Source organism: Salmo trutta, chromosome 11 (assembly GCF_901001165.1).
Source record: "Salmo trutta chromosome 11, fSalTru1.1, whole genome shotgun sequence".
Taxonomy (NCBI): Eukaryota; Metazoa; Chordata; class Actinopteri; order Salmoniformes; family Salmonidae; genus Salmo; species Salmo trutta.
The window spans coordinates 4,476,078-4,502,578 of record NC_042967.1 but is presented as its reverse complement, the minus strand read 5'-3'; the positions used below and the strand labels follow the sequence as shown (position 1 = coordinate 4,502,578).

Sequence of the window (26,501 nt, the reverse complement as noted above, 5' to 3'; positions counted from 1 at the left end):
TTGTTTCAGGTGTGGTCTTTCCTCCTGAACTTTAGATATGTTACACACAACACCATTTTACTATCTAAAACACACTCCCATACACATACAATATTAACACTCAGACAGAAGGTCAGCATAGGTGAACTTTATTCTTACAGAAACAGGTATGCAGTGTGCTTTAGGTATAGTCACATAAAAACACTTCCAAAAGCCACAAGTTGTTTCAACACATTTAGACACCCTTCATAAAATGTGTCCCAGTAAACAATATCTGTTGAGTGCTCATTTACCAAGTGTACTTGGAGTTAGTGCCAGTTGTCTTGTCATTGGTAGTTTAAAGCTGGCTTCAAACACTGTAGGCTTCAGAAAAGATAAGTATTGGAACTAAATTTACTTCAACATAACCAAAAAAATATCATGAGCATCAAGAGGAAGATCAAAACACAGGTTAGCTATAGTGGCGTCAAAACAACCCAGGATAACGTCTTTACATTCAAATAAATGTCAATAAATATGGATGACAATGACAAAGAAGTGGTTACATTCCAAAAGGTGACATTCAATCAACATATGACACAAAATTAAACTGAACATTCTCATCAGCTGAAATAAAAAAGGGAAATGTAGGCAAACGGGGTCAAAAGTCACTACAACGCTCTATAGTTAACACAAAACTTTAAAAGCCCCCCCCAAAAAACAAACCATTTAGTTTAGGAAAAACGAGAAAAAAAGGCTAGGATTGCAAAAAGCGTTCATTCATAAATGGTAGAGATGGCAACAGAAGCAAAGGCAAAATATGACTCCAACCGTTGTTAACTTGAATAAAAAAAGCATCGCTAAAGATTCACATACAAACAGGTTTCAAGAAAAACAAACGCACCTCACCTTCTCATAATCAACCACAGGTATTGTTAAACATTATACACATACAGTACGTGCTGCTGGGGACAAATTCATCTTAAAGTAAAATCAAATTAAACACTTGCCTCTAGGACAGTGAGAAGCTCTTAGGATATGTTTATACAGGCAGGGTCTCGTTTGTGGTTATATTGGCTAGTGTGAGCTGTCGAACAGTTGTGCTTCAGGAGGAGAGATTGTTTAGGCCACCCCGGGGGATGTAGTTAAGGTGTCGAAGGTTTAGTCACCCTAAAATCTGTCAATCAGGTATAGTAATGGGGAAGATTGTCATGACGACAACAATGTAAAGGCGTTGTTGTTACAGAGTGAATCATTGGGCCACCCTGTGCTCTTCATGCCTCGTTCTGGCGAGGCCACGGAGTGCAGACTTTTGTCCCAGCCCAGCACTAAATCACTTGAGTTGTGTTCAGTAGGGCACAACGTTGTGGAGCCTTCAGAAACTCTTGACATGACGAGTAAGAAATCTCAGCTCTAATTATCACATTTCTATTTGCAATGTTTCAGTACGTTGCACCCCTCTGAACGTGACCCAGATTCTACTTACCAATAGGACGTTTAACAGCTTCGGTGCTGGGCTAAGACAGACGCAAACACACATAGGCCTTTCAAGAGCAAAGGAGTATCCTAGGAAGCAAGCTAAAACTACTCAGGGTTTCCCAAAATGAACCAACCGTCTTTATTTTATTACTTCTCATGAATGCTGACTTTGGTGTGCTTATCAATGCACAAGCACTTTCTACCCACTCCTATCAATATTTTTTTTACTTATTAAGTTATACAAATGTGTTACATTGAGTGACGCTTAAAATGCATTCTGTCATTACTAAATGTGTAAATACAATTTTTTACACAAACGAAACATTTGATTAAATTAAAGAATATTTTTTTTATATTGAATCATTCATCTTCCTCAAATGAAAGGGATGACGACGCAATCTTTGATAGAGAGGTATCAGATTTCATTGGTCCTCAACTCACGGCTCAGTAATTTTATTCAGGGTAAGTGGCGTTAGCTGCAAGTTAGCCCGCCCCGGAGCAGGTTAGTTCTGATGGATTCGTTGCCATAGAAATGTAGTTGGCTAAAAGGTGAGCCCCTTTCGTATGACTGGTACCCCGAATTGAACTCCGAGTTGACCAAAGTCACCTTGCTAACTACTCAAACCTGCTTCGTAGGATACCCCTCAGGAGTATAGATCATTGTTGTGTAGACTGCCATTTAGGATTAGTTTAGGGTCACATTCAGTTAAACATGCAGTTTGTAAAATGTTAAGAAACGTAGCCATTTCATAGAAACAATCTCACCTTTTACAAATTGGAGTCTGCATGTTACTGGAAACACTCTACATCTTCCATTTCAAAACGTTATGCTCTTACTGAATGCAACCCTGACGTATAAAAGAAACCCAGTCTATTTAGGCCACCCGGTAGGCCGTCATGCGGGTGTAGTTCTGGCGGTGGCTCCGGGCGGCCCACAGGAAGAGAGCGGCCGCCATCATCTGCAGTGGCGAGGAGATGAGGGCCAGGTAGAGGGACCAGCCCAGGGAGCCGTCCACACCGTCGGGAAGCACCGACACCCTGTGGAGGAGGTCCATGCCAGCCAGGAAGCAGCACACTGTGCCTAGGGAACACAGACCTGGATGGGAAAGACAACAATGAATGTAACTTTATGCAATTGTACATTTTACTTAATTGAAAACCCTTCTGCTTTGGCAAAACGTTCATGTGCATTTCATGCCAATAAAGCACAATTGAATTTCATTGAGAGAAATTGAGATGTGGAAGGCGGCATGAATCATGAATCCCTTAGCTTTCGTTCATACCTTTACATGTTGTTGGGTGTAAAGTTTGTGTGTGTGTTCGTGTGTGGTGGGAGGGTTAAGGGAGTTGAGAGGCACTGTGATTATCCATGTAGTTCTCAAACCTGCCAGCAGGTGGAGCACTCCAACGCCCAGGGTGGGGGTGATGCTGCGGCAGAGGCAGGCGCAAACGCCGATGAGTCCGCTGAGGAACACAAAGGCTAGGGACACCAGAGGCAGCAGGAACTGGCACATCCACAGGTCTGCTCAGACACCGAGAGAAACCAACTTAGAGATGTCAGAAAAGTGCAGTACAAATAAAGTTATTTTTATAGTTTCGTAGACGGATAAACACTATCTGAAGAAAGAGCTTTATAATGCCAAACCAATGTTTCTTTATTATGAACGTGTGGCTATGTGTGTCTCTGTGCGTGTTTGCCAGAGAGAGAAAGGGAAAGAGATGAGGTCACATGACTGTCAGTAACCATAAGAAACAACAGTGGAAATCACATTTCCAAACCTCATTTCTATGAAACACAAGCTTAGTTTGAACCAAGGTTATTATAGTAAATGAAAACAAATCAGGATTTTTTCCCCCGTAAACTTAAGTAAAATCATTAACAAACCTGTTTAAAAACCAAAAAACGAATGTTTAGTTTTAGTTTTTCCTCTCTAAATTTTTGGGCAAAAAATCAAACAGGGTTTTCAAGCTTCTGAATCTGGCGGGCCACACAGATTGGGTTTGAGTGGGAAGGTTCAAGCAACCGACTGTAGACGAAAGTCCAGGAGTGAAGTCGGCAGAGGTGCAACTGCAGAACAGGGGATTCAAATCAAATTGATATGAGACCTCTCTAACTAATTCATTGTAAACGTAAAGCCTATGTTTTCTGTTTGTGAGTGTGATATGGGGGTTTAGACATTTATAAAGAAAAAAAATGTATAAACAATGGTGGCTATGTTGACACTGCCATCATGTTGATCTGAGCCTTGCTGTTTGAAAACCACTAATGTCACAGATGCACCTCCCCAGACTTCTCTCAAAGACTTTCGTCAACAGTCGGCTTTGTTAGCCTTACTACTCGATCACATCCAATGAAAGGAGCGTGATGCATGACTTTGCTCTAACACAGAGTATGTGCATGTGCACAGGTGTGCTTCGCACTTCTACAACGTGGTAGCTACAGGGCTAAACAGCTGTGAAGTTGAGCCTGGCGCTTTAACGCTGCTGGTTGTTGAGGAAATTTACCCAGTACTACCGTTTACTTCGTGCATCTACACCATCTCACCTGACCACATCATCACCTGACCCATCACCTGATGCATTACTGCCCCACAGTGGCAAGACGTGACATCTCAAAATAAATAAACTATACAAATAAATGTATCCTAGCCTCCCACGCATAGGCTACTTTCTGTCCCGAAAACTAAAACTGATTCTAAATAATATAAAAATGAAAAACACATATTTTCATAAAACAAACTAAATAAAAACTAGTGAACCTTGTTTGAACTACAGTGTGTTTATACATTGTGTGTATGTACAGTGCCTTCAGACCCCTTGACTTTTTCCACATTTTGTTAGGTTACATCCTTAATAAAATTTTGGCAAATTAATTAAAAAAAATATGACATTTACATAAGTATTCAGACCCTTTACTCAGTACTTTGTTGAAGCACCTTTGGCATCAATTACAGGCTCTAGTCTTCTTTGGTATGACGCTACAAGCTTAGTTTCTCCCATTCTTCTCTGCAGATCCTCTCAAGCTCTGTCACATTGGATGGGGAGCGTTGCTGCAGGTCTCTCCAGAGATGTTTGATCAGGCTCTGGCTGGGCCACTCAAGGACATTTAGAGACTTGTCCCGAAGCCACTCCTGTGTTGTCTTGACTGTGTGTTTAGAGTCGCTGTCCTGTTGGAAGGTGAACCTTTGCCCCAGTCTGAGGTCCTGAGTGCTCTGGAGCAGGTTGTCATCAAGGATCTCTCTGTACATTGCTCCGTTTAGCTTTCCCTCAATCCTGACTAGTCTCCCAGTCCCTGCCGCTTAAAAACACCCCCACAGCATGATGCTGCCACCAACAGGCTTCACCGTAGGAATGGTGCCAGGTTTCCTCCAGACGTGATGCTTGGCATTCAGGCCAGGGTTCAATCTTGGTTTCATCACAGCAGAGAAGCTTGTTCTTCATGGTCTGAGAGTCTTCAGGTGCATTTTGGCAAACTCCAAGTGGGCCGTCATGTGCCTTTTACTGAAGAGTGGCTTCCGTCTGGCCACTCCACCATAAAGGTCTGATTGGTGGAGTGCTGCAGAGATTGTTGTTCTTCTGAAAGGTTCTCCCATCTCCACAGAGTAACTCTGTCAGTGACCATCAGGATCTTGGTCACCTCCCTGACCAAGGCCCTTGTCCCCCGATTACTCAGTTTGGCCGGGCGGCCAGCTTTAGGAAGAGTCTTGGTGGTTCCAAACTTCTTCCATTTAAGAAAGGCCACGGTGTTCTTGGGGACCTTCAATGCTGCAGGAATATTTTTGGTACCCTTGCCCAGATCTGTGCCTCGACACAATCCTGTCTCGGAGCTCTATGGACAATTCCTTCGACCTCATGGCTTGGTTTTTGCTCTGATACGCACTGTCAGCTGTGGGACCTAATCTAATCAAATTTGATTGGTCACATACACGTTTAGCAGATGTTAATGCAGTGGCTTGGGTGGTTGTTGTCCTTGATCTGTTTGGCCTTCCTGTGATAACGGGTGCTGTAGGTATCCTGGAGGTCAGTTAGTTTGCCACCGGGGATGCGTTCTGCAGACTGCACCACCCTCTGGAGAGCCCTGCGGTTGTGGGCGGTGCAGTTGCCGTACCAGGCAGTGATACATAGGGTTGCACATTTTGGGGAATATTCAGAGGTGGAAACTTTCAGTGGGAATTAATGGGAATATGGGAATTAACGGAAATATATGCAAATTAATATTAATACCATTTAAATGTAGATGTTTTTTTGCATTGGGTATATTTACCATATCATATGGAGACAGAAACATAAACCTTATACCTTATCATAAGTAGATATAATTGCAAATGATTCAATCCTTCCAATAAAAAAAGAAGAATCATTTTGTTACGAATTGAACTTTAATTAAATGAGTTGACTCTTCACATGGGATGATCCACATGGTCCTGTGTGGCTCAGTTGGTAGAGCATGGTGTTTGCAATGCCAGGGTTGTGGGTTCGATTCCCACGGGGGACCAGTATGAGAAAGAAAAAAATATTATGAAATGTATGCATTCACTACTGTAAGTCACTCTGGATAAGAGCGTCTGCTAAATGATTTCAATGAACAACAAAAGAAAGGGAATATTGAATGATCCCCAATGATCCATCACATCTCCCAAAAACATTTTCAACATAAATGTAAAATGATAGTCTAGAAACTAAAGCTTTGGTTTTCTTCCTCTCTGGCTTTCATGTCTGGATCTCCTCAATGTCCTCCTCTTGAACATCAGACTCATCTTCACTGACACTTTCCAACCTTGTTGAGGATGGCTCATTGTCAGGCTCAAAAAGCCTAAAATTTGCCCGGATGGCCACCAATTTTTCAACCCTTGTATTGGTTAGCCTGTTGCGTGCTTTGGTGTGTGTGTTCCCAAAAAAGACCAGTTGCGCTCTGAGGCGGCTGATGTTGGTGGGATTTGGAGGATGATGGAGGCAACTGGGGAAAGAGCCTCAGATCCACAAAGTCCCTTCCACCAGGTGGCTGATGAGATATGTTGGCATGACTGCCATATTACATCTCCATGCCAAAGCCCTTGCTTGGAAGTGTACTTCAGACTGCCAAGAACCTCGCCCTCATCCTGTCCAAGGTGGCGAGACACGGTAGTGATGACACCATAGGCCTTGTTGATCTGTGCACCAGACAGGATGCTCGTGCCAGCATACTTGAGGTCCAACATGTACACTGCGGCGTGTATGGGCTTCAGGCAGAAGTCTTCATGCTTTTTGATGTATTTCAGAACTGCAGTTTCCTCTGCTTGGAGCAACAGTGAAGTGGGATTTCTTCTCTTACATCTGCAAGCAGAGTCTGAACTTCAGACAGGATGGCATTGTTTCCCTCAATCCGTGCAATGGCTACTGCTATAGGTTTCTGGAGTTTCAGGCTGCTTACCACTCTCTCCCAAAATACATCATTCAGGAGTATGCTCTTGATGGGGCTGTCCATATCGGCAGACTGTGACATGGCCATTTCTTGGAGAGAATCCTTCCCCTACAGGAGACGGTCAAACATGACACCACCACCCCAACGGGTGTTGCTGGGCAGCTTCAATGTGGTGCTCTTATTCTTCTCACTTTGCTTGGCGAGGTAGATTGCTGCTATAACTTGATGATCCTTCACATACCTAACCATTTCCTTGGCTCTCTTGTAGAGTGCATCCACTGTGGTCCAAGGTCGTTGATGACTGCCTTCAGCTCATCTGCAATGTAAAGACCGGTGTGTCTGTTGTCCCTTGTCTGTGCTCTTGTAGAATACTGGTTGAGGGGTGGAGATTATGTAGTTAATTATTCCTTGCCCACGAACATTCGACCACCCATCAGAGATGATTGCAATAGTCTGCTTTCTCTATGATTTGCTTGACCTTCACTTGAACTCTGCATCCAGCAGTGTGAGTATATAAAGCATGTCTGGTTGGAGGGGTGTATGCTGGGCGAAGAACATTCAGAAATCTCTTCCAATACACATTGCCTGTGAGCATCAGAAGTGAACCAGTTGCATACACAGCTCGAGCAAGACATTCATCAGCATTTCTCTGACTACGTTCCTCCATTGAGTCAAAAACACTTCTGATTCCAGGAGGACCATGAGCTGTTGCTATCGATAAGGTGTCCGATTCATAATTTTCACCTCAAATAGAAGTAGAGGGACTTTTGTCAGAGGTTGATTGTTGTGAGTGCTGAGGGAACTTTATGCACTTGGCCAGATGATTCTGCATCTTTGTTGCATTCTTCACATATGATTTGGCACAGTATTTGCAAATGTACACAGCGTTTCCTTCTACATTAGCTGCAGTGAAATGTCTCCACACATCAGATAGTGCCCATGGCATTTTCCTGTAAAGATTAGAAAAAAAGGAGTAAAAAAATTAAAATAAAATACAATTCCATGTACAGATAAATAGTTAAGCAGTTAGATTAAACAACTCCTTTGTAAGATAAATGTTTTAAAATGAAACATTTCACCGGAAACCGGTGAAATAACATTCAGTTTTAGCTTGCTTGAGCCGGCTAACTAGCAGAAATTGTTAACAAGTTAGAAATGATTTAAACACACTTTGATGTAGGCTATTATTTACTAGTTAACAAAAAATTATGTATGTCATATAAAATATATTCACCCCACACAGTATTGTAATCAAAACTTACCAGAGAGCATGTAGTCCTTGGCTCAGACAGTGTAGTAGTGTGGGCTCAATAGCATCTCATTAGTGTGCAAGATCTTGAGAATCAGCTGTACATGTGATGGAAGAATGCACTGTGCATGCAGAGGGTTGCAATTCCATTGAATTGGGGATAGTTTATCCAATATATGCCACAAGACCTAGAATTGCCTTATGTGTATCCCACAAAAAAGGTTCACTGTTATAAGCTAACTTTTTTGATGAATTTAAGCAAAATTCATCAAACTCCCGGGCTTAACTTCCCATGGAAAGTTTCCGGAAATTTAATGGAAAGTTTCCGACCCTTTGCAACCCTAGTGATACAGCCCTACAGGATGATTTCAATTGTGCATCTGTAAACGTTTGTGAGGGATTTAGGTGACAAGCTGTTGCGCCTTCTTCACCACAATGTCTGTATTGGGTAGACCATTTCAGTATGTCTATGATGTGTACTTGGAGGAACTTAAAACTTTCCACCTTCCCCACTACTGTCCCGTCGATGTGGATAGGGGGGTGCTGAGTTATATAGACAGGTGTGGGCCTTTCCAAATCATGCCCAATCAATTGAATTTACCACAGGTGGACTCCGATCAAGTTGTAGAATCATCTCAAGGATGATCAATGGAAACAGGATGCACCTGAGCTCAATTTAAAGTCTCGTAGCAAAGGGTCTGAATTCTTATGCAAATATGGTATTTCTGTTTTTTACTTTAATACATTTGCAAAAAATTCAAAATACCTTTTTCACTTTGTTATTATGAGGTATTGTTTGTAGATTGCTGAGGATTTTTTATTTAAATACATTTTAGAATAAGGCTGTAACGTAACAACATTTGGAAAAAGTCAAGGGGTCTGAATACTTTCCAAAGGCACTGGATGTATGTATGTGTGTGAGTGGCTGCAAGGCAAGACTCACATGTCCGAAGCAGGTCCTCCCCAGTGTTGTGATTCCCTGGTTCTTTGTACTTGGGTAAAAACTGCTGAGGCAGAGTGAAGCTCACACACTGTGTCACCATCTTAGGATCTGAGAGAACAAGAGACAGACAGAGCGTTAGGCCGGGATTCAATCTGATGTGGGTTGTCGTCATTGCAGCTTTTAAAGGCAATGTTCACATTGCCTTCATGGTTAAACACAGCACATGTCCGCTCAATCAGAAATTGCCTTTAAAAGCTGCATTGTCGACAACCCACGATCATATTGAACCCCAAACTCATTGGCAGTAAGCACCAAATATTTATACTAATAGCAAACCCAGTGTTGCTTCTCTGTGGGTATCAGAAAAAAGGAGGCTTTGCTTTATAATACAATGTTAACATGGTGTATAACACTGATGGGCACAGCGATGTATAACTGGTGCACCTGTGTATCCAGTACACCCTTTCTGTACCAACACCTGCAATGAATGCTGTAATATATATATATATATATATATATATTCATCATAATATACAGTAAAATAATATATGCCATTTAGCAGATGCTTTAAACCAATGCAACTGAGTCATGTGTTCGGTGACCCACTCTAGCGTGTGTAGGTTCTTACCAGGCTCTTTGAACCAGTGTGACTGGCCCGGCGCCTGCACACACCTCCACCACAGCCCCAGTGTGCCGTTGAGGCGGAACAGAGTGTCGCTGTAAGCCTTTTCATCAAACTCCCCGTTGATGAAGTCCTCGCGCAGCTCCGAAGCGTTGCTGGCCTCACGGTTGTCGGGCGGACTTCGGTACTGGTACCAGTGCTGTGTTCCCACGGCAACGGAGAGATAGACTGTGGCCAGCAGACTCAGAACAGAGCCAATGACCAGGGCCGTAGCATAGCGGTTATCCACCATGGTTTGCAATTCAAGAGTGTCTGTTTGTGGGTAAAAATGTATTCACTCTTACTGCATTTGTTAGTGTGTCTACTCATGCCCTCCTATGAAGGGAAGTTGAAAAGTAGGGGATAAGGGCACTCACTATCAGAGGTCAGATAGTCAGTGAGCACTTAACGGCCTTGCAGTAATGTCCTTAACACTGACAGTGCAGTTCCTGAGCATGATGGTTGCTTCAGTGCTTCCAAGCCTGTTCTCTGTGCCTTCCTTGTAGTCCAGGTCCTCACAACCACTCCCTCACCAAGCAGGCCAGCTTCACTGCTTTGAAGGAGAACAAATCAGGAGAAAATGCATTGCAAACTGTCATTCAACAAAATTTTAATTCAGATCTTAGACTGGCACATTTTGGCTCTGATAGCAAGATCCTGTAACGTTAGTTAACAAGCAGCAAAGTTACCGGTAAGCACAGACGAAAGGGGGTTAGCTAGCTGTCAGTATCTTGTTAAGGCGAATGCAAGCAAATAAGAATATGGTAATAATTATTGAGTAATGACATGCATCTAACTAGCTAACTAAACAGAAAGCTATTTCCCTGCTATGCGAAAATAATCAAAGTGGCAAGAATTACACATATTGCATTTTATCTACCGACTGTCATCAAACGCTAATAACGCTAACTGGTGCAAAACCACCACGACAGTGGCATGTTTCTTGAAAAAAATATATATTTGTGGTGAATGAAGAAAGCCATCATACATTTAAATCCATCAATGTAATGGCTTTCAGATTCATTTAAACGATACTAACGTTTATAGCAAATACTATGAACATGTTGCTATTCAACTCACTCGGTAGCGTTCCTTTTCTGTATGATTTAGGGTTTTCACTAGTTACCACAGCCACAAAGTCACAATTGGCTATGGTAAAAATTCATGAAAACAAAAATCGTATTTTTGGTCTTAATTTAAGGTTAGGCATACGGTTGGCAGTGTGGTTAGGTTTAAAATAAGATTTTATGAATATTGTAGAAATAGAGGGGTTTATGACTTTGTGGCTGTGGTAACTATTGAGGGGTGTGGCTTTTTTTTGTCAAAGCGGCATCATCAGACAGCGTCTTGTGTAATACTACCATGTGGGCTTTGTAGTTTTTGGCTACACATTCGCCTTTCAATACACTTAGGTGGTTCTATGAATGGCGAACGAATGGCGTCTCTTTGTAGGCACTAACACAGCCATGGTTAGATTGGCAAAGCCTATATGGAAATGAATGGCGTGTTAACACAGGCCTTCAGGCTCCCAAGTGGCGCAGCGGTCTAATGTACTGCATCTCAGTGCAAGAGGAGTCACAATAGTATCTGGTTCGAATCCAGGCTGTATCATATACGGCCGTGATTAAGAGTACCATAGGGCGGCGCACAATTTCCCCAGTGTTGTCAGGAATATCTTATACTTTGTTCTATGAGATAATATTCATCATCTAACATCAATTTAGAATTTTTAAGCATTTATGTAATCAATAAAAGCACATAAAGGCTTCATAATTCATTATGGTCCTGTTAACTGACTGATATTATCTCACAGAACAAAACGTATAAGATCTCCTAAGCCTGTGTTAAATAACCTCAGACCTTAACATCAGCATTTATCCCAAAACCCTATGCTTTCCCAATAGGAATGGCTGAACAAACCATAACTAATTTCTGTTTTTTAGGACTACAAACGGGAAAGTGCTATAGCTGTCAGATAATAACATATGTATTTGTTATTTCCTGTTCATAACATTTTGATATCACTATCTAGTAGTTTCATGCTGTTAGTCCACAATATGATTCTGAGGAGGGGAGACTGAAGTGGACGCTGACCTAGAGTTGCCTCCCTCCTCCCGTTGCGACACGAACTCTCAGCGTACGCAGAGTACGGACCCCCAGCCGCACTTGTTGACTCCGAAGTGCCAAAAACGTCAACTCGTCGGAACAAGGAAATCTGTCCCCCTGGAGTCGATGTCCGCACCTGTCAGAACAGAAACTACAAGGTTATGTTAGTATTCTAGGTTGCATTAGTATTTTTGTACAAGCAAGCAGTAAATTAACTAGAGACAGATATTTGGCGCCATGTAAATCTTGGTGTCTGTTGCATGAGAGCATAATGTGCCTTTGTATAAATTCTCTCATCTGTGATTTGTCATGAACATCCAGGAGGACAGACTTTTCTATAAAATGCTGTGGCTCCCTAGCTGATGTTATTATTCGTGTAATCACCAGAGCCATTTGCTTTTCTTGTTAGAGCCTAATTGTAAGGGTCGTCGTATATACTGGACCAAGGCGCAGCGGGTTGAGTGCTCATTTTATCTTTTATTTAGAACACTTAATTAACAAAACAAGAAAACGTACGAACGAACAGTATTGCAGGCTAACACAGCAGTGCAACAACAACTTCCCACAAGGGACATGTGAAAACAGGGCTACCTAAGTATGACTCCCAAACAGCAACAACGATGTACAGCTGTTCCTGTTTGAGAGCCATACCAGGCCAACACAAAGAAACACACAACATAGACAGATCATAGAAATACAAAACATAGAACATAACCAAAACCCTGGAATACTCTAAACAAACACCCCTCTGCATAAACACGTATCCCAACAAACCCCGAACCACATAAAACAAACACCCCCCTGCCACGTCCTGACCAAACTACAATAACAAATAACCCCCTTTACTGGTCAGGACGTGACAGTACCCCCCCCCCCCCAAAGGTGCAGACCCCGGATGCACCTTACACAAAAAATAAACACAAAAATAAACCCCCCAAACTAAAGGGCGGGAAGGGAGGGTGGCTGCCGTCACCGACGGTTCCCGTGCAACACCCCCCCCTCCCCAATCCTCCTACTGTGGAGGTGGCTCAGGCTCTGGCCTTAGTCCCTCACCTAACCTGTCCACCCCCGCTGAATACCTCGGGCTGAAGCGCGTCGCTGTAGACCTTGGGCTGAAGCGCTTCGCTGTACACCTCGGGCAGAAGGGAGACTCTGGGAGCTCCAGACTGTAGTGCGACTCTGGGAGCTCCGGACTGTAGGGCGGACTCTGGGAGCTCCGGACTGTAGGGCGGATTCTGGGAGCTCCGGACTGTAGGGCGGACTCTGGGAGCTCCGGACTGTAGGGCGACTCTGGGGGTTCCGGACTGTAGGGCGACTCTGGGGGTTCCGGACTGTAGGGCGACTCTGGTGGTTCCGGACTGTAGGGCGACTCTGGCTGCGCCGGTTCCGGACTGTAGGGCGACTCTGGCTGCGCCGGTTCCGGACTGTAGGGCGACTCTGGCTGCGCCGGTTCCGGACTGTAGGGCGACTCTGGCTGCGCCGGTTCCGGACTGTAGGGCGACTCTGGCTGCGCCGGTTCCGGACTGTAGGGCGACTCTGGCTGCGCCGGTTCCGGACTGTAGGGCGACTCTGGTTGCGCCGGTTCCGGACTGTAGGGCGACTCTCTCGGTTCTGGACTGTAGGGCGACTCAAGCTGCGCCGGTTCCGGACTGTAGGGCGACTCTGGCTGCGCCGGTTCCGGACTTTAGGGCGACTCTGGCTGTGCTGGTTCCGGACTGTAGGCCGTCTCACTCGGTTCCGGACTGTAGGCCGTCTCACTCGGTCCCGGACTGTAGGCCGTCTCACTCGGTTCTGGACTGTAGGCCATCCCACTCGGTTCGGGACAGTGGGCCATCTCTCTCGGTTCCGGACTGTGGGCCATCTCTAGACGGGGCACTATCGCCGGACACTCTGGACGGGGCACTGTTGCCGGACACTCTGGACGGGGCACTGTCGCCGGACACTCTGGACGAGGCACTGTTGCCGGACACTCTGGACGGGGTACTGTCGTCGGAAGCTCTGGACGGGGACTGCGCACTGGAAGCCTGGTGCGTGGGGCTGGTAGTGGAGGTACCAGACTGGATACACAAACCCCAAGGCTAGTGCGAGGAGCAGGAGTAGGACGAGCTGGACTGGGCTGACGCACTGGAGGCCTGGTGCGTGGGGCTGGTACTGGAGATGCCAGACTGGATACACGCACCCCAAGGCTAGTGCGAGGAGCGGGAACAGGATACACTGGGCCGTGAAGGCGCACTGGCGGTCTCGAGTGCAGTACTGGCACCACCCTTACTGGCTGGATGCCCGCTTCCACCTGGCAAATGTGGGGCGCTGGCACCGTGCACACCGGCCTGTGAATGATTGGCCTCGACGCCATGCGCATCACCCCATAGCACGGGGCCTGACCAGTAACATGCTGCCTCCGGTAAGCACGGGGAGTTGGCTTGGGGCTTAACCCTGGCCCAGCCAAACTACCCATGTGCCCCCCAAAATGTTTTCTTGGGGCTGCCTCTCAGGCTTAAATGCCAACTGTGTACCAATATAACAGTCCCGATCCACTCCAGCCTTCCTCCATGGTCCAGCCCCAGCTAAAATCTCCTCCCAGGTCCACGACTCCCGATAGCCTTTCTCCAGCTCCTTACCCCGCTGCTTGGTCCATTGTTGGTGGGAAGTTCTATAACGGTCGTCGTATATACTGGACCAAGGCGCAGCGGGTTGAGTGCTCATTTTATCTTTTATTTAGAACACTTAATTAACAAAACAAGAAAACGTACGAACGAACAGTATTGCAGGCTAACACAGCAGTGCAACAACAACTTCCCACAAGGGACATGTGAAAACAGGGCTACCTAAGTATGACTCCCAATCAGCAACAATGATGTACAGCTGTTCCTGATTGAGAGCCATACCAGGCCAACACAAAGAAACACACAACATAGACAGATCATAGAAATACAAAACATAGAACATAACCAAAACCCCAGAATACTCTAAACAAACACCCCTCTGCATAAACACATATCCCAACAAACCCCGAACCACATAAAACAAACACCCCCCTGCCACGTCCTGACCAAACTACAATAACAAATAACCCCCTTCACTGGTCAGGACGTGACACTAATGTTAGCTAGCTAACATTGAACCTGGTTGCTTAGCTCCCAGCACTGTGGCATTGTTGGCACTGTTCATTGTTGTTTAACTAGAAGAAAAAGAAACGCACACCTATTAAGGCGAGGTGCTGGCTAGCGGAGTAGAAAACTTGAAAATAAGGGAGAGCCGCACACTCTAGGAGCTCAGATGCAAAAATGTAATATCCAACAGCCAAGCTGTCTTCATCAGGGTATGATCACAAACACTGCGAGATGACTCGTTTATATAGTGTCTGTCATGGCCAAGTGTGGCCTAATATCATTGGTTAATTCTCAAATATAAAAATGGCATACAAAGAACAGCATACAAAAAACAAATGGATAGCATACGATCATAGATTCATTTTAGACTACACAAGCTTACAAACAATTACAATGGCAAAGTGATTTACCACCCCAAGATATTCCTGAACAACGTCTATTTGCGCCCCTACTGGATGGAAATTACAAGTGTAATGGCTGTGCTCAATGCAATGGCACTTATAAATGTAGATCCTTCAAACACCCACAAACAGGGAAATCGATCCCAATCAAAGGTGTTATTACGTGCTCCACTAAGGCAGTTATTTATCTTATAACTTGCCCTTGTGGTAAAAATGATGTGGGTAAAACAAAGCGTGAATTAAAGGTACGTATCTGAGAGCATCGTAGCACCATTAGGAGCAAAAACTTGACTTACCCAGTTGCGGCCCACTTTTTGGAAGCAAACCACTCGATTTAGTCTCTGCATTATATTGTCATCGAACATGTCACCCTCCCTAGGAGAGGGGGTGACCTTGATAATTTATTGTTAAAACGAGAGGCTGCCTGGATCTTTAATTTAAAGACCCTTGCACCCTTCGGTCTAAACATAGACTTTGATCTGAAGCCATTCTTGTGATTATTGTGACTTTGCCATTGTAATTGCGGCTCTCCCTTATTTTCATTGTTGTTTAACTAGCTAACGTTAGCTGGCTGGCTCGTTAGCTAACATTACATGACGTGTGTACAACACCCGTTGAATATGGCTGGTGTCGGTAAACGTCTGCAAAAAAGTGTAAGGAAATTGTTGCCAGCAGAGCTGGTGAGGCTGTTTTCATGTGAGTCACAAATATGTTGCATAAATGATGCAATACGCCAGGGAGATATGTATACTGTAGCTAAGAAAGTAATACTAAGTGTATGTTGTGTAGTAAGCTGTTAGTAGCCCATGTGTCTCACCCTAAGAATTTGGTCCCTCTCCACCTCAGAACTTAGCTACTGTTCTGACTTGGTGGTGCACATGTAGCCTGTTTTAGAGAAATGTCATCATTGAATATTGTAAGAGCTTTCATTGTCTGCTTATATGGCCCCTTTATTTATCCTACGATTCTGACCATGTTCTGAATTCTGTCGCTGTACATTTCAAAAGTGCTGAACAAATAGTTATATTGACTACATCCATTCTAGCTCGCTCATTAATGTCTTCATCGAAATGACGGATTGCCTCTTATACTCTCGTCGTCCCCTTATGCCATAGTTTGTACATCTCATTTGTCAGTAGAAACCACATTTGTTTAAGCAAGTCAGCCATATCAGCTATGTTTTTTAAAAAGGCAGTAAATGAGGCTGAATTAACTGTTTCGCTGCCAGACAAGGCTCCGCTGATAGCCAGGTTTAGAGGTGGTAAGGATTCACTCCATGGTGCTGAAAATACATCTCTGCTGCTCAGCTTTATGTAGGCTCTAACAGTTTGTGGGTACCATTTGTCACTGTTATAATGCAATTAATGTATTGTTTAGTGTTATGTGGTGGCTTTGCTGGAATGCGTCTAAAAAAAATTGGGGCGTTTGCCCCACCAAGATTTACATGCTAACATCGCCACTGACAATCATACATCACTCCAGTATTTACAGACAACATTTCTTTACAACATTCAAGTGCTAATTGTATTTATTCCACTGCTGAAGAAGCATGACTCCAATCATCATATCTGCTCACATTTCAAACATCCAGCCTGACAAAATATAAATGTTTATCATTCCATGACTCACAGTTAAGTCAATTACTGCCTATACATATTCCATTCGGTTTTGATGTTTAATATTTACATTTCATGTAACATTTAGTAATAATAATTATCTATGCAACCAACTGTGATTTTATCTTCTTCTCACAATTATTGTTTACAAACAATGGAGTAAAATAAGCTTATATTTTGGGTTGGACATTGCATCCTATTCTTACTCTTCTAATCAATGGCATCAACATATTGCAAAACCAATCAAATGACTTGCAAAACCAATGAACAATTATGTGTAAAAGCAACACATATCTTGGTCTATCTTAGCATGAAAAACAGTATACTTTCAGTATGTATCTTCCACTATGTCAAAATTGTGTACGTTTTAAGTAAGTCTAGTATATCTTTTCAACCCATCCAGTGCATTTTTGTTTTTTTTAAATCGACAATATGTCAAAGGATTCAACTGAAAACTGAAGCAAACAAATGGATCAAACAAAGACAAACAGATCAATCCCACTTCTCAAGCCTGCTGAAGGTGTGGTGGTCTATGGTAAACTACAGTGGTAAACACCCCTATGGTAGGCTACAGTGGTAAACACCACCCTACGGTAGGCTACAGTGGTAAACACCACCCTACGGTAGGCTACAGTGGTAAACACCACCCTACGGTAGGCTACAGTGGTAAACACCACCCCTATGGTAGGCTACAGTGGTAAACACCACCCCTATGGTAGGCTACAGTGGTAAACACCACCCTACGGTAGGCTACAGTGGTAAACACCACCCTACGGTAGACTACAGTGGTAAACACCACCCTACGGTAGGCTACAGTGGTAAACACCACCCTACGGTAGGCTACAGTGGTAAACACCACCCTACGGTAGGCTACAGTGGTAAACACCACCCTACGGTAGGCTACAGTGGTAAACACCACCTTACGGTAGGCTACAGTGGTAAACACCACCCCTATGGTAGGCTACAGTGGTAAACACCACCCTACGGTAGGCTACAGTGGTAAACACCACCCTACGGTAGGCTACAGTGGTAAACACCACCCTACGGTAGGCTACAGTGGTAAACACCACCTTACGGTAGACTACAGTGGTAATCTGATAAAAGATTTTATATGTTTAAAGAAAATTATTAAATAATTCTACCCTGAAACGTAACTAATTAGTTGTTTATGTAGCATGTATAATGAATAATTAAAGTATTAAACATAAGTCCAACTAGGTTGGACTGGGAGGGAGATAAATGTGTGTGTATGTGTGTGTCTAAGAAAATACCGAGAACAATTACCCGACCTGGCTAGAACTCTGAGTAACTTATGATAGGACAGGGAGCCATTTTCAAGGTTTCTCTAATCTCGGGGGAATGGAACGGACAGCGCTGGGTAGTGATACACAGTGGTGAGAACTCTGGAGAAGCACACAACTCACCTACTGTTCGTGTGTATGTATGTGCGTAGGATATCTACTGTTTGTGTGGATGTATGTGCGTAGGTAGGAAGTGAACTATAAAATGGATGTCTTTGTATAATGAACTTCAGAGTACCCTCGTGAATAAACATTTTGACTATTGTAAGCTGGGACTTTCGTCTGTTTCATTCAACCAGAATCTTACAAACTCTGGGTTGCAGACTGAGTAGATTAATTGAAGTTTATGAACATTGATAACGAAATTCACAGAACATAATCTCCACCCCTATGGTAGGCTACAGTGGCAGTGTCACGTTCACTATCTTCAAACTCCATGTCATAAATAAGCCAAGGCGCAACCTCCATGGAATTCCACATCCTTTAATCGAAGTGAAACCAAAAACAATACAGAAAGGAAACGGAACGTGATGTTCTGGGCTGCTCGCAGGCAGCTACACAAAAACAAGATCCCACAATACCAGGTGGGAAAAGGGCTGCCTAAGTATGGTCCCCAATCAGAGACAACGATAGACAGCTGCCTCTGATTGGGGACCATACTTAAGCAGCATTTTCCCACTGGGTTTTTGTGGGATCTTGTTTTTGTGTAGCTGCCTGCGAGCAGCCCAGAACGTCACGTTCCGTTCCGTTTCCTTTCTGTATTGTTTTTGGTTTCACTTCGATTAAAGGATGTGGAATTCCATGCATGTTGCACCTTGGCTTATTTACGACAGGGAGTTTGAAGATAGTGAACGTGACAGAAGATCCCACCAAAAATGGACCAAGCAGCGTGGCCAGGATGAGTGGACATGGGAGGAGAGCCAACTCCCCGTGCTTACCGTGGGGAGCGTGTGACCGGTCAGGCACCATGTTATGCGGCGATACGCACTGTATCTCCAGTGCGCATTCACAGCCCGGTGCGCTCGTTGCCGGCTCCCCGCATTTGCCGGGCTAGAGTGGGCATTCAGCCAGGATGGGTTGTGCCGGCTCAGCGCTCCTGGTCTCCAGTATGTCTCCTCGGTCCAGGATATCCTGCGCCGGCTCTACGCACTGTGTTGCCAGTGCGCCTTCACAGCCCAGTGCGTCCTGTGCCAGCGCCCCGCACTTGCCGGGCTAAAGTGAGTATCCAGCCAGGACGGGTTGTGCCAGCTCTATGCTCCAGACCTCCAGTGCGCCTCCATGGTCCAGTATATCCTGCACCGGTTCTATGCACCAGGTCTCCAGTGCGCCTCCACAGCCCAGTACGTCCTGTGCCTGCTCCCCGCACTCACCCTGAGGTGCGTGTCACCAGTCTGGTGCCACCTGTTCCGGCGACAGTTGCCAGTCCAGAGCTTCTGGCGACAGTTCCCAGTCCGGAACCTCCTGAGACGGCCCGCAGTCCGGAACCTCCTGAGACGGACCGCAGTCCGGAACCTCCTGAGACAGCCCGCAGTCCGGAACCTCCTGAGACGGCCCGCAGTCCGGAACCTCCTGAGACGGCCCGCAGTCTGGAACCTCCTGAGACGGCCCGCAGTCCGGAGTCTCCAGCGACGGTCGGCAGTCCGGAGCCTCCAGCGGGGATTCCCAGTTCAGAGCCTCCGGCGACAATCTACAGTCCGGTCCCTCTGGCGACGATCTACGGTCCGGTCCCTCCGGCGACGATCCACGGTCCGGCGACGATCCACGGTCCGGTCCCTCCGGCGATGATCCACGGTCCGGAGCTACTGGCGATGATCTACAGTCCGGGTCCTCCGGCGACGATCCAAGGTCCGGGTCCTCCGGCGACGATCCACGGTCCGGAGCTTTCAGCGACGACCCCCGAAATAGAGTCGCCACCGAGGATGGCGGATCCACGAGAAGAGCGGGGTCTATGTCCCGCACCGGAGCCACCCCCGAGGCTAGATGCCCACCCGGACCCTCCCCTATTGAGTCAGGTTTTGCGGCTGGAGTCCGCACCTTTATGGGGGGGGGGTACTGTCACGCCCTGACCGTAGAGAGCCTTTTTATTTCTCCATTTGGTTAGCTCAGGGTGTGATTTGGGTGGGCATTCTAGATTATGTATTTCTATGTTGGCCTGATATGGTTCCCAATCAGAGGCAGCTGTCTTTCAATGGCTCTGATTGGGGATCATATTTAGGCAGCCTTTTCCCACTGGGTTTTTGTGGGATCTTGTTTTTTGGGTAGTTGCCTGTGAGCACGCCATTCACTTCACGTTTCGTTTGTGCTTTATTGTTTTTTGTTGTTTTGACGGTGTTCATTTTTGAATAAAGGAAAAATGTTCGCCTACCACGCTGCACCTTGGTCTCCTTCTTATGACGAACGTGACAAGCAGGCTACAGGGGTAAACACCACTCCTGTCTCTGCCAGGGGCAGGCTTGAGGTAATCTCCCACAGCTCTGCATAAGTAATGTTCTGTGGCCTTGCCGTTCCATTTATTGACAGCCCCTGCAGTACAAAAAAGAAACACATTTAGTAAAACACTCAAAGTAATGGATATGGATCATCTATGGCCTCAGTTATACCTGGCACTTAAATGCGACTTCTGTCATCCGATCACTCCAAGGTGCATTAAGTCTGGATGCACAAAAGTCATATTGTGCTCGCATTAGGTTCAGATCTGCCAGGAAATGCATTTACATGATATAGTCTGGATGCAATCAGGCCACCAAATATGCATATGCAAAAAAGAGATGTGTTGAATGAGTGGGGAAAAATACATTCTACACAAATTACTTTCATAAAAGCAAAGGACAAATGTGTGTGTCTGAGGGGAAATAAACTTTCATACAGCCAAAAGGGGCAAGAAATTACATGGAGATCGGTGGACAATTTGCACTAATGTAAATAAACATAGATGATGGAACATATTCCCTTTTGCTTACGTGATGAACAGTGAATCATCACTGGTTCATAGACACACAGGACAGGGACATAGACTCAATACGACAGTGCTACAGTAGGTGAAAGCATTACAGTATTTATTTTCGCCTGTCAAGTTCTTTCAGATCAGCATGAGCATAGAACAGAAACTGGTGATAGTGAGCCACTTCAGACTATTGAGACGCACCCAAAACCTTGGGTAAGGTGCCATACTGTACCTCGAATTTGAGCTTGAGTCCGCCGATGTTCCTGCAGGAGTGGAGACAATCCATGCCCATGCGCCTCAAACGCACTACACTGCTGTCCAGGTGGCTCTGCATCCCTCCCAGCATGCACTGTAGCAGCTCTGACAGGGGGAAGGACATCAGGATCGTGATCCTTAGGCACCAAACAGAAGAAACTGGACTTCAACAAAGCGGGACTACATGGACACGTCCCATAACAAAACGCCCATTGTCACTTTCCATAGGAAAATGTTTTCCATTTCTCAAATGAGCACAAGCCAGAGGTCAGAAAGTAGTGTGAACCGCTCTAATCGTGTGACATAATACTTTATCGTAGTGTTGGGGGTGTTACCTGAGCGTAGCTCCTGTAACTCTGCATCACTCAGTAGTCCCACACATAGCAGTAGAGCCCGGCTCACACAGAGCTGCTGCTCCAGAGGCAGAGGGGGTTGGCCCAGGCCAAGCACAGCGACCTTATAACCTGAACACACACGCAAAGTCAACAACATTGTCATAAATACACATGTATTGTATCATCACAACACTAAAGACTTTGTTTTACACTCACCTGTATAAGTAGTGGCCTCTCCCTGTCCTGAGCCAGGTATCCCAGAAGAATCCTCTAAACATGAGTCTGGGAAGGAAGTTGAAGACTTCAGTTATATCAGAGGCTTGTTCAATTCTATCGATGATAGATTGACTAGACTCATAGTACAGAATTGATAGAAGAATTTGAATGTTTAAAGGTAATGACTAAAGTATTCCACCCAAAACTGTATGACTGTGTGAAATGTGTTAGAATCATAAGAATATAATCTGAGAATGTGTGTAGCTCTGTTAGAATTCTAGAACTAGGGCATTATATTATTTTGTAGATATGCAAGCCGGTTGCAGTTGTAAAACAGATAACAGAAAACCATTAGAGGTTTTCAAACCCAGGGGGGGAGGAGAAGTGAATGGGGGAGGAGATGGGGGAGGAGAAGTGAAAAACTTGAAGAATGTGACAAGATTGATAGTTCTTTCTCTATTCTGTGGTCAGTGGAAAAATACTGTTTGTTTGAACAGGGAGTAGCCTAAGATAAGGATTTGTGTGTTTATAAAAGACTGGCTCTGCTTTTGGGGGGCAGAGCGCTCTCTGAATAAAGTGTTGATCTATTGCAGACTGGGACTTTGTCTAATTCTTCATTAACCAGAGCCTTACAACCTCTGGGAATTGGTCAAAGCTATAAAATAATTCAGTGAGAACATTGGGATAAAAATTCGTGACAAGAATGAATGACTGTCCAGTTCACCATCCGTTCACCCTCTCACCTCCTACCTGTATTAGAGCAGCAGCAGTTTATGGGTGACGACAAACTGGGCTTACATTATGAGAGAAATAAATGGGTCATGGTAGCCTCCACATTAATGTAGAAGTGTTTAGAAACATATTCCATTCTTATTTACAATTAAAGTCACTCCAAAATCACACAATACATTATTTACCATTCATTTTAATGGGGACAAAATACAACCAAAACAAACAGCATATGCACTCAACAAGTTTGTGGAGTCACAATCTTGATGTAATCAGGGACCAAATACTAAACCTCTGACTACACATAAGTGAATTTGTCCCAATACTTTTGGTCCCCTAAAATGGGGGGACTATAGTGTGTACAAAAGGTGCTGTAATATATAAACGGTTCACCTGATATGAAGGACAATACCCTCAAATTTAAGCTGACAGTCTGCACTTTAACCTCATAGTCATTGTATAATTTCAAATCGAAAGGGCTGGAGTACAGAGCCAAAACAACACTGTCCCAATACATTTGGTGCTCACTGTAAACAGAGTGCACAGGTTGACTGTGATTGGATGGGCAGATCTAACCCCTACCCCCTAGTCACTTCACTTTATGTATATGTGAAAATGGATAGGTATAAGTAAAAAGGGAATAGCTCCACATAGCTATCCCTTTCAGATCTACACAGTGCCTAGAGGTTGTTTCTGGAAAGGACCTACTGTACAACGCTAAGCACAGTGGGTGTGTGAGTCTGGAACGCATGAGCAGACCCTTTCAACACAAATTAGGATCTGTGGATAAGTGCACATGCTTGACAACTGCGGATATGGCCTCCTACCTCCAAAAATGGTAACAAACATGATTTTGACTTCCAGATAACTTATCACCTTGAGTGGGTGGTAGTGTTTCAAACACTACATTTACAGCAAAGCTTTTGAATGGATGGAATAGTTGAAACAAAGCACACCAATGCCATGACTACTGTATATGTGATAACCTTTGTATGCTTGCAATGCGCAATGGATTTATGTATGGTGTTCTTACCTGAGGGAAGACACTGGATTTATGTATGGTGACCTTACCTGAGGGAAGACACTGGATTTATGTATGGTGTTCTTACCTGAGGGAAGACACTGGATTTATGTATGGTGTTCTTACCTGAGGGAAGACACTGGATTTATGTATGGTGTTCTTACCTGAGGGAAGACACTGGATTTATGTATGGTGACCTTACCTGAGGGAAGACACTGGATTTATGTATGGTGACCTTACCTGAGGGAAGACACTGGATTTATGTATGGTGTTTTTACTTGAGGGAAGACACTGGTTTGGTTTTGTTTTGATATATGTATAATATACAGTTGAAGTCGGAAGTTTACATACACTTAGGTTGGAGTCATTAAAACTCGTTTTTCAACCACTCCACACATTTATTGTTAACAAACTATAGTTTTGGCAAGTCGGTTAGGACATCTACCTTGTGCATGACACAAGTCATTTTTCCAACAATTGTTTACAGACAGATTATTTAACTTATAATTCACTGTATCACAATTCCAGTGGGTCAGAAGTTTACATACACTAAGCTGACTGTGCCTTTAAATAGCTTGGGAAATTCCAGAAAATGATGTCATGGCTTTAGAAGCTTCTGATAGGCTAATTGACATCATTTCAGTCAATTGGAGGTGTGTCTGTGCATGTATTTCAAGGCCTACCTTCAAACTCAGTGCCTCTTTGCTTGATATCATGAGAAAATCAAAAGAAATCAACCAAGACCTCAGAAAAAAATTGTAGAACTCCACAAGTCTGGTTCATCCTTGGGAGCAAATTCCAAATGCCTGAAGGTACCACGTTCATCTGTACAAACAATAGTACGCAAGTATAAACACCATGGGACCACGCAGCCGTCATACCGCTCAGGAAGGAGACGCATTCTGTCTCCTAGAGATGAACGTACTTTGGTGTGAAAAGTGCAAATCAATCCAAGAACAACAGCAAAGGACCTTGTGAAGATGCTGGAGGAAACAGGTACAAAAGTATCCATATCCACAGTAAAACGATTCCTATATCTACATAACCTGAAAAGTTGCTCAGAAAGGAAGAAACCATGGCTCCAGACTACGGTTTGCAACTGCACATGGGTACAAAGATGGTACTTTTTGGAGAAATGTCCTCTGGTCTGATGAAACAAAAATAGAACTGTTTGGCCATAATGACCATCGTTATGTTTGGAGGAAAAAGGGGGACGCTTGCAAGCCGAAGAACACCATCCCAACCGTGAAGGACGGGGGTGGCAGAATCATGTTGTGGGGGTGCTTTGCTGCAGGAGGCCTACAAACCTGACTCAGTTACACCAGCTCTCTCAGAAGGAATGGGCCAAAATACACTTGACTTATTGTGGGAAGCTTGTGGAAAGCTACCCGAAACGTTTGACCCAAGTTAAACAATTTAAAGGCAATGCTACCAAATACTAATTGAGTGTATGTAAACTTCTGACCCACTGGGAATGTGATGAAATAGATAAAATCTGAAATAAATCCTTCTCTCTACTATTACTCTGATATTCCACATTCTTAAAATAATTTGGTGATCCTAACTGACCTAAGACAGGGAATATTTACAGGACAAATATCTCTACTTGAAAACTGACCTGGACTGTGTGTTTTGCAAATGGAATAAGTGGACAAACAAAGAAGAAAAGTACAGATATCCGGTCACAGGAACATTTGATAAGACTAAGTGTGATGTGATAAGTGACATAGTCAAGGGAGGGCAATCCTTTAAGAAGAAGAGTAATAAGAAGGTTACCATACTGTCAGCCACTATATTGGGACTATTTCGGACTGAGGGACAGACGTTTTATGCTCAAAGTCAGTTGAAACAGTTGAGGAGTCAATGGGTGGCGGAACAAGGGAAAAAGAGAGACCCAGGATGTGGGCCCCTTCACCCTACAGCTCCCCCACCTTATGAATATAAAGAAGGAGGTGTGGAAGTGAGAGAAGGTTTATACCCTTCAATAGCTACTGGTACAAAGGTAATTATTAAGGGGGAACTAATGAAAGAAGATGAAGAAGGAGAAGAGGGTGAGAGTCTACAAACTGAAAAAAAAGATTTGAACGAGATGGAGAAAAACGTTTCAGTAATTGGCGAATTGCGGAATTCGGGTCGATCGGGTCCTCATCAACCCCTCTAGGAAACCCAAGCAAAGACAAAGACAGGAAGATTCCGCATAGGGCCAGCAGTTCATATAAGGGCAGTAGTGGACCCTGGGATCCGGAGAAGGACTGGGAAACAGGTAGTAAGAAAAATATCTCATAAAAGCCAGTGAGAACTGGCAGACATATGATGGAAGAACAAAGTTTGGAATGAGTAAAAGAATACTGGGTTTTCGAAGAACAATGGAAAGACTTAAGGCGTAAAGTCCGCGAACACCAAAAACAACTGAGGGAACTACAGGATGACAATTCTGAGGAAAACAGGAGACAATATGGCAAATTGAGAGGTGAGCCTGACATGGTGATGATGAACACTCCTGCTCCTACATCGCCCCAAGTGGACCTGCGCCATAACCACAGCCCATAGTGCCTTTTGTACAATTTCCCCCTCAGACCTATGGGAACCCACAACCATGGAACCCACCATCACCCAGAATGCCACCTATGCAATGCTGAGGGTGTGGACAATTTGGACACATGAGGAACCAATGACCACACAATCCTCAATATCAAGGATGGGCTACAACACCTGGAGTGAACCAAAGAGGGAGAGGAAATTTCAGAGGAGGAAACAGAGGAAGATACCAATAACA

General features: G+C 44.4%; 1 protein-coding gene across 7 annotated transcripts; it reads right to left on the bottom strand.

Moving 5' to 3' along the window:
- Window positions 1-111: 111 nt before the first annotated feature.
- On the bottom strand, window positions 112-22,058 carry LOC115202118 (claudin domain-containing protein 1). 7 transcript variants are annotated; one of them, XM_029766014.1, is made up of 9 exons: window positions 21,976-22,058; window positions 21,760-21,888; window positions 21,402-21,561; window positions 20,591-20,748; window positions 11,786-11,933; window positions 9,659-10,244; window positions 9,031-9,138; window positions 2,822-2,959; window positions 112-2,533 (listed from the first exon to the last, which is right to left on the bottom strand). In XM_029766014.1, the coding sequence occupies exons 6-9, from the start codon at window positions 9,942-9,944 to the stop codon at window positions 2,313-2,315; spliced, it is 753 nt and encodes a 250-aa protein (XP_029621874.1). In that variant the 5' UTR covers window positions 9,945-10,244; window positions 11,786-11,933; window positions 20,591-20,748; window positions 21,402-21,561; window positions 21,760-21,888; window positions 21,976-22,058; the 3' UTR covers window positions 112-2,312. The 7 variants fall into 7 exon arrangements, with proteins under 7 accessions (XP_029621874.1, XP_029621876.1, XP_029621875.1 ...); XM_029766016.1 differs by having other exon boundaries at window positions 9,659-10,241; XM_029766015.1 differs by having other exon boundaries at window positions 21,402-21,529.
- Window positions 22,059-26,501: the final 4,443 nt, after the last annotated feature.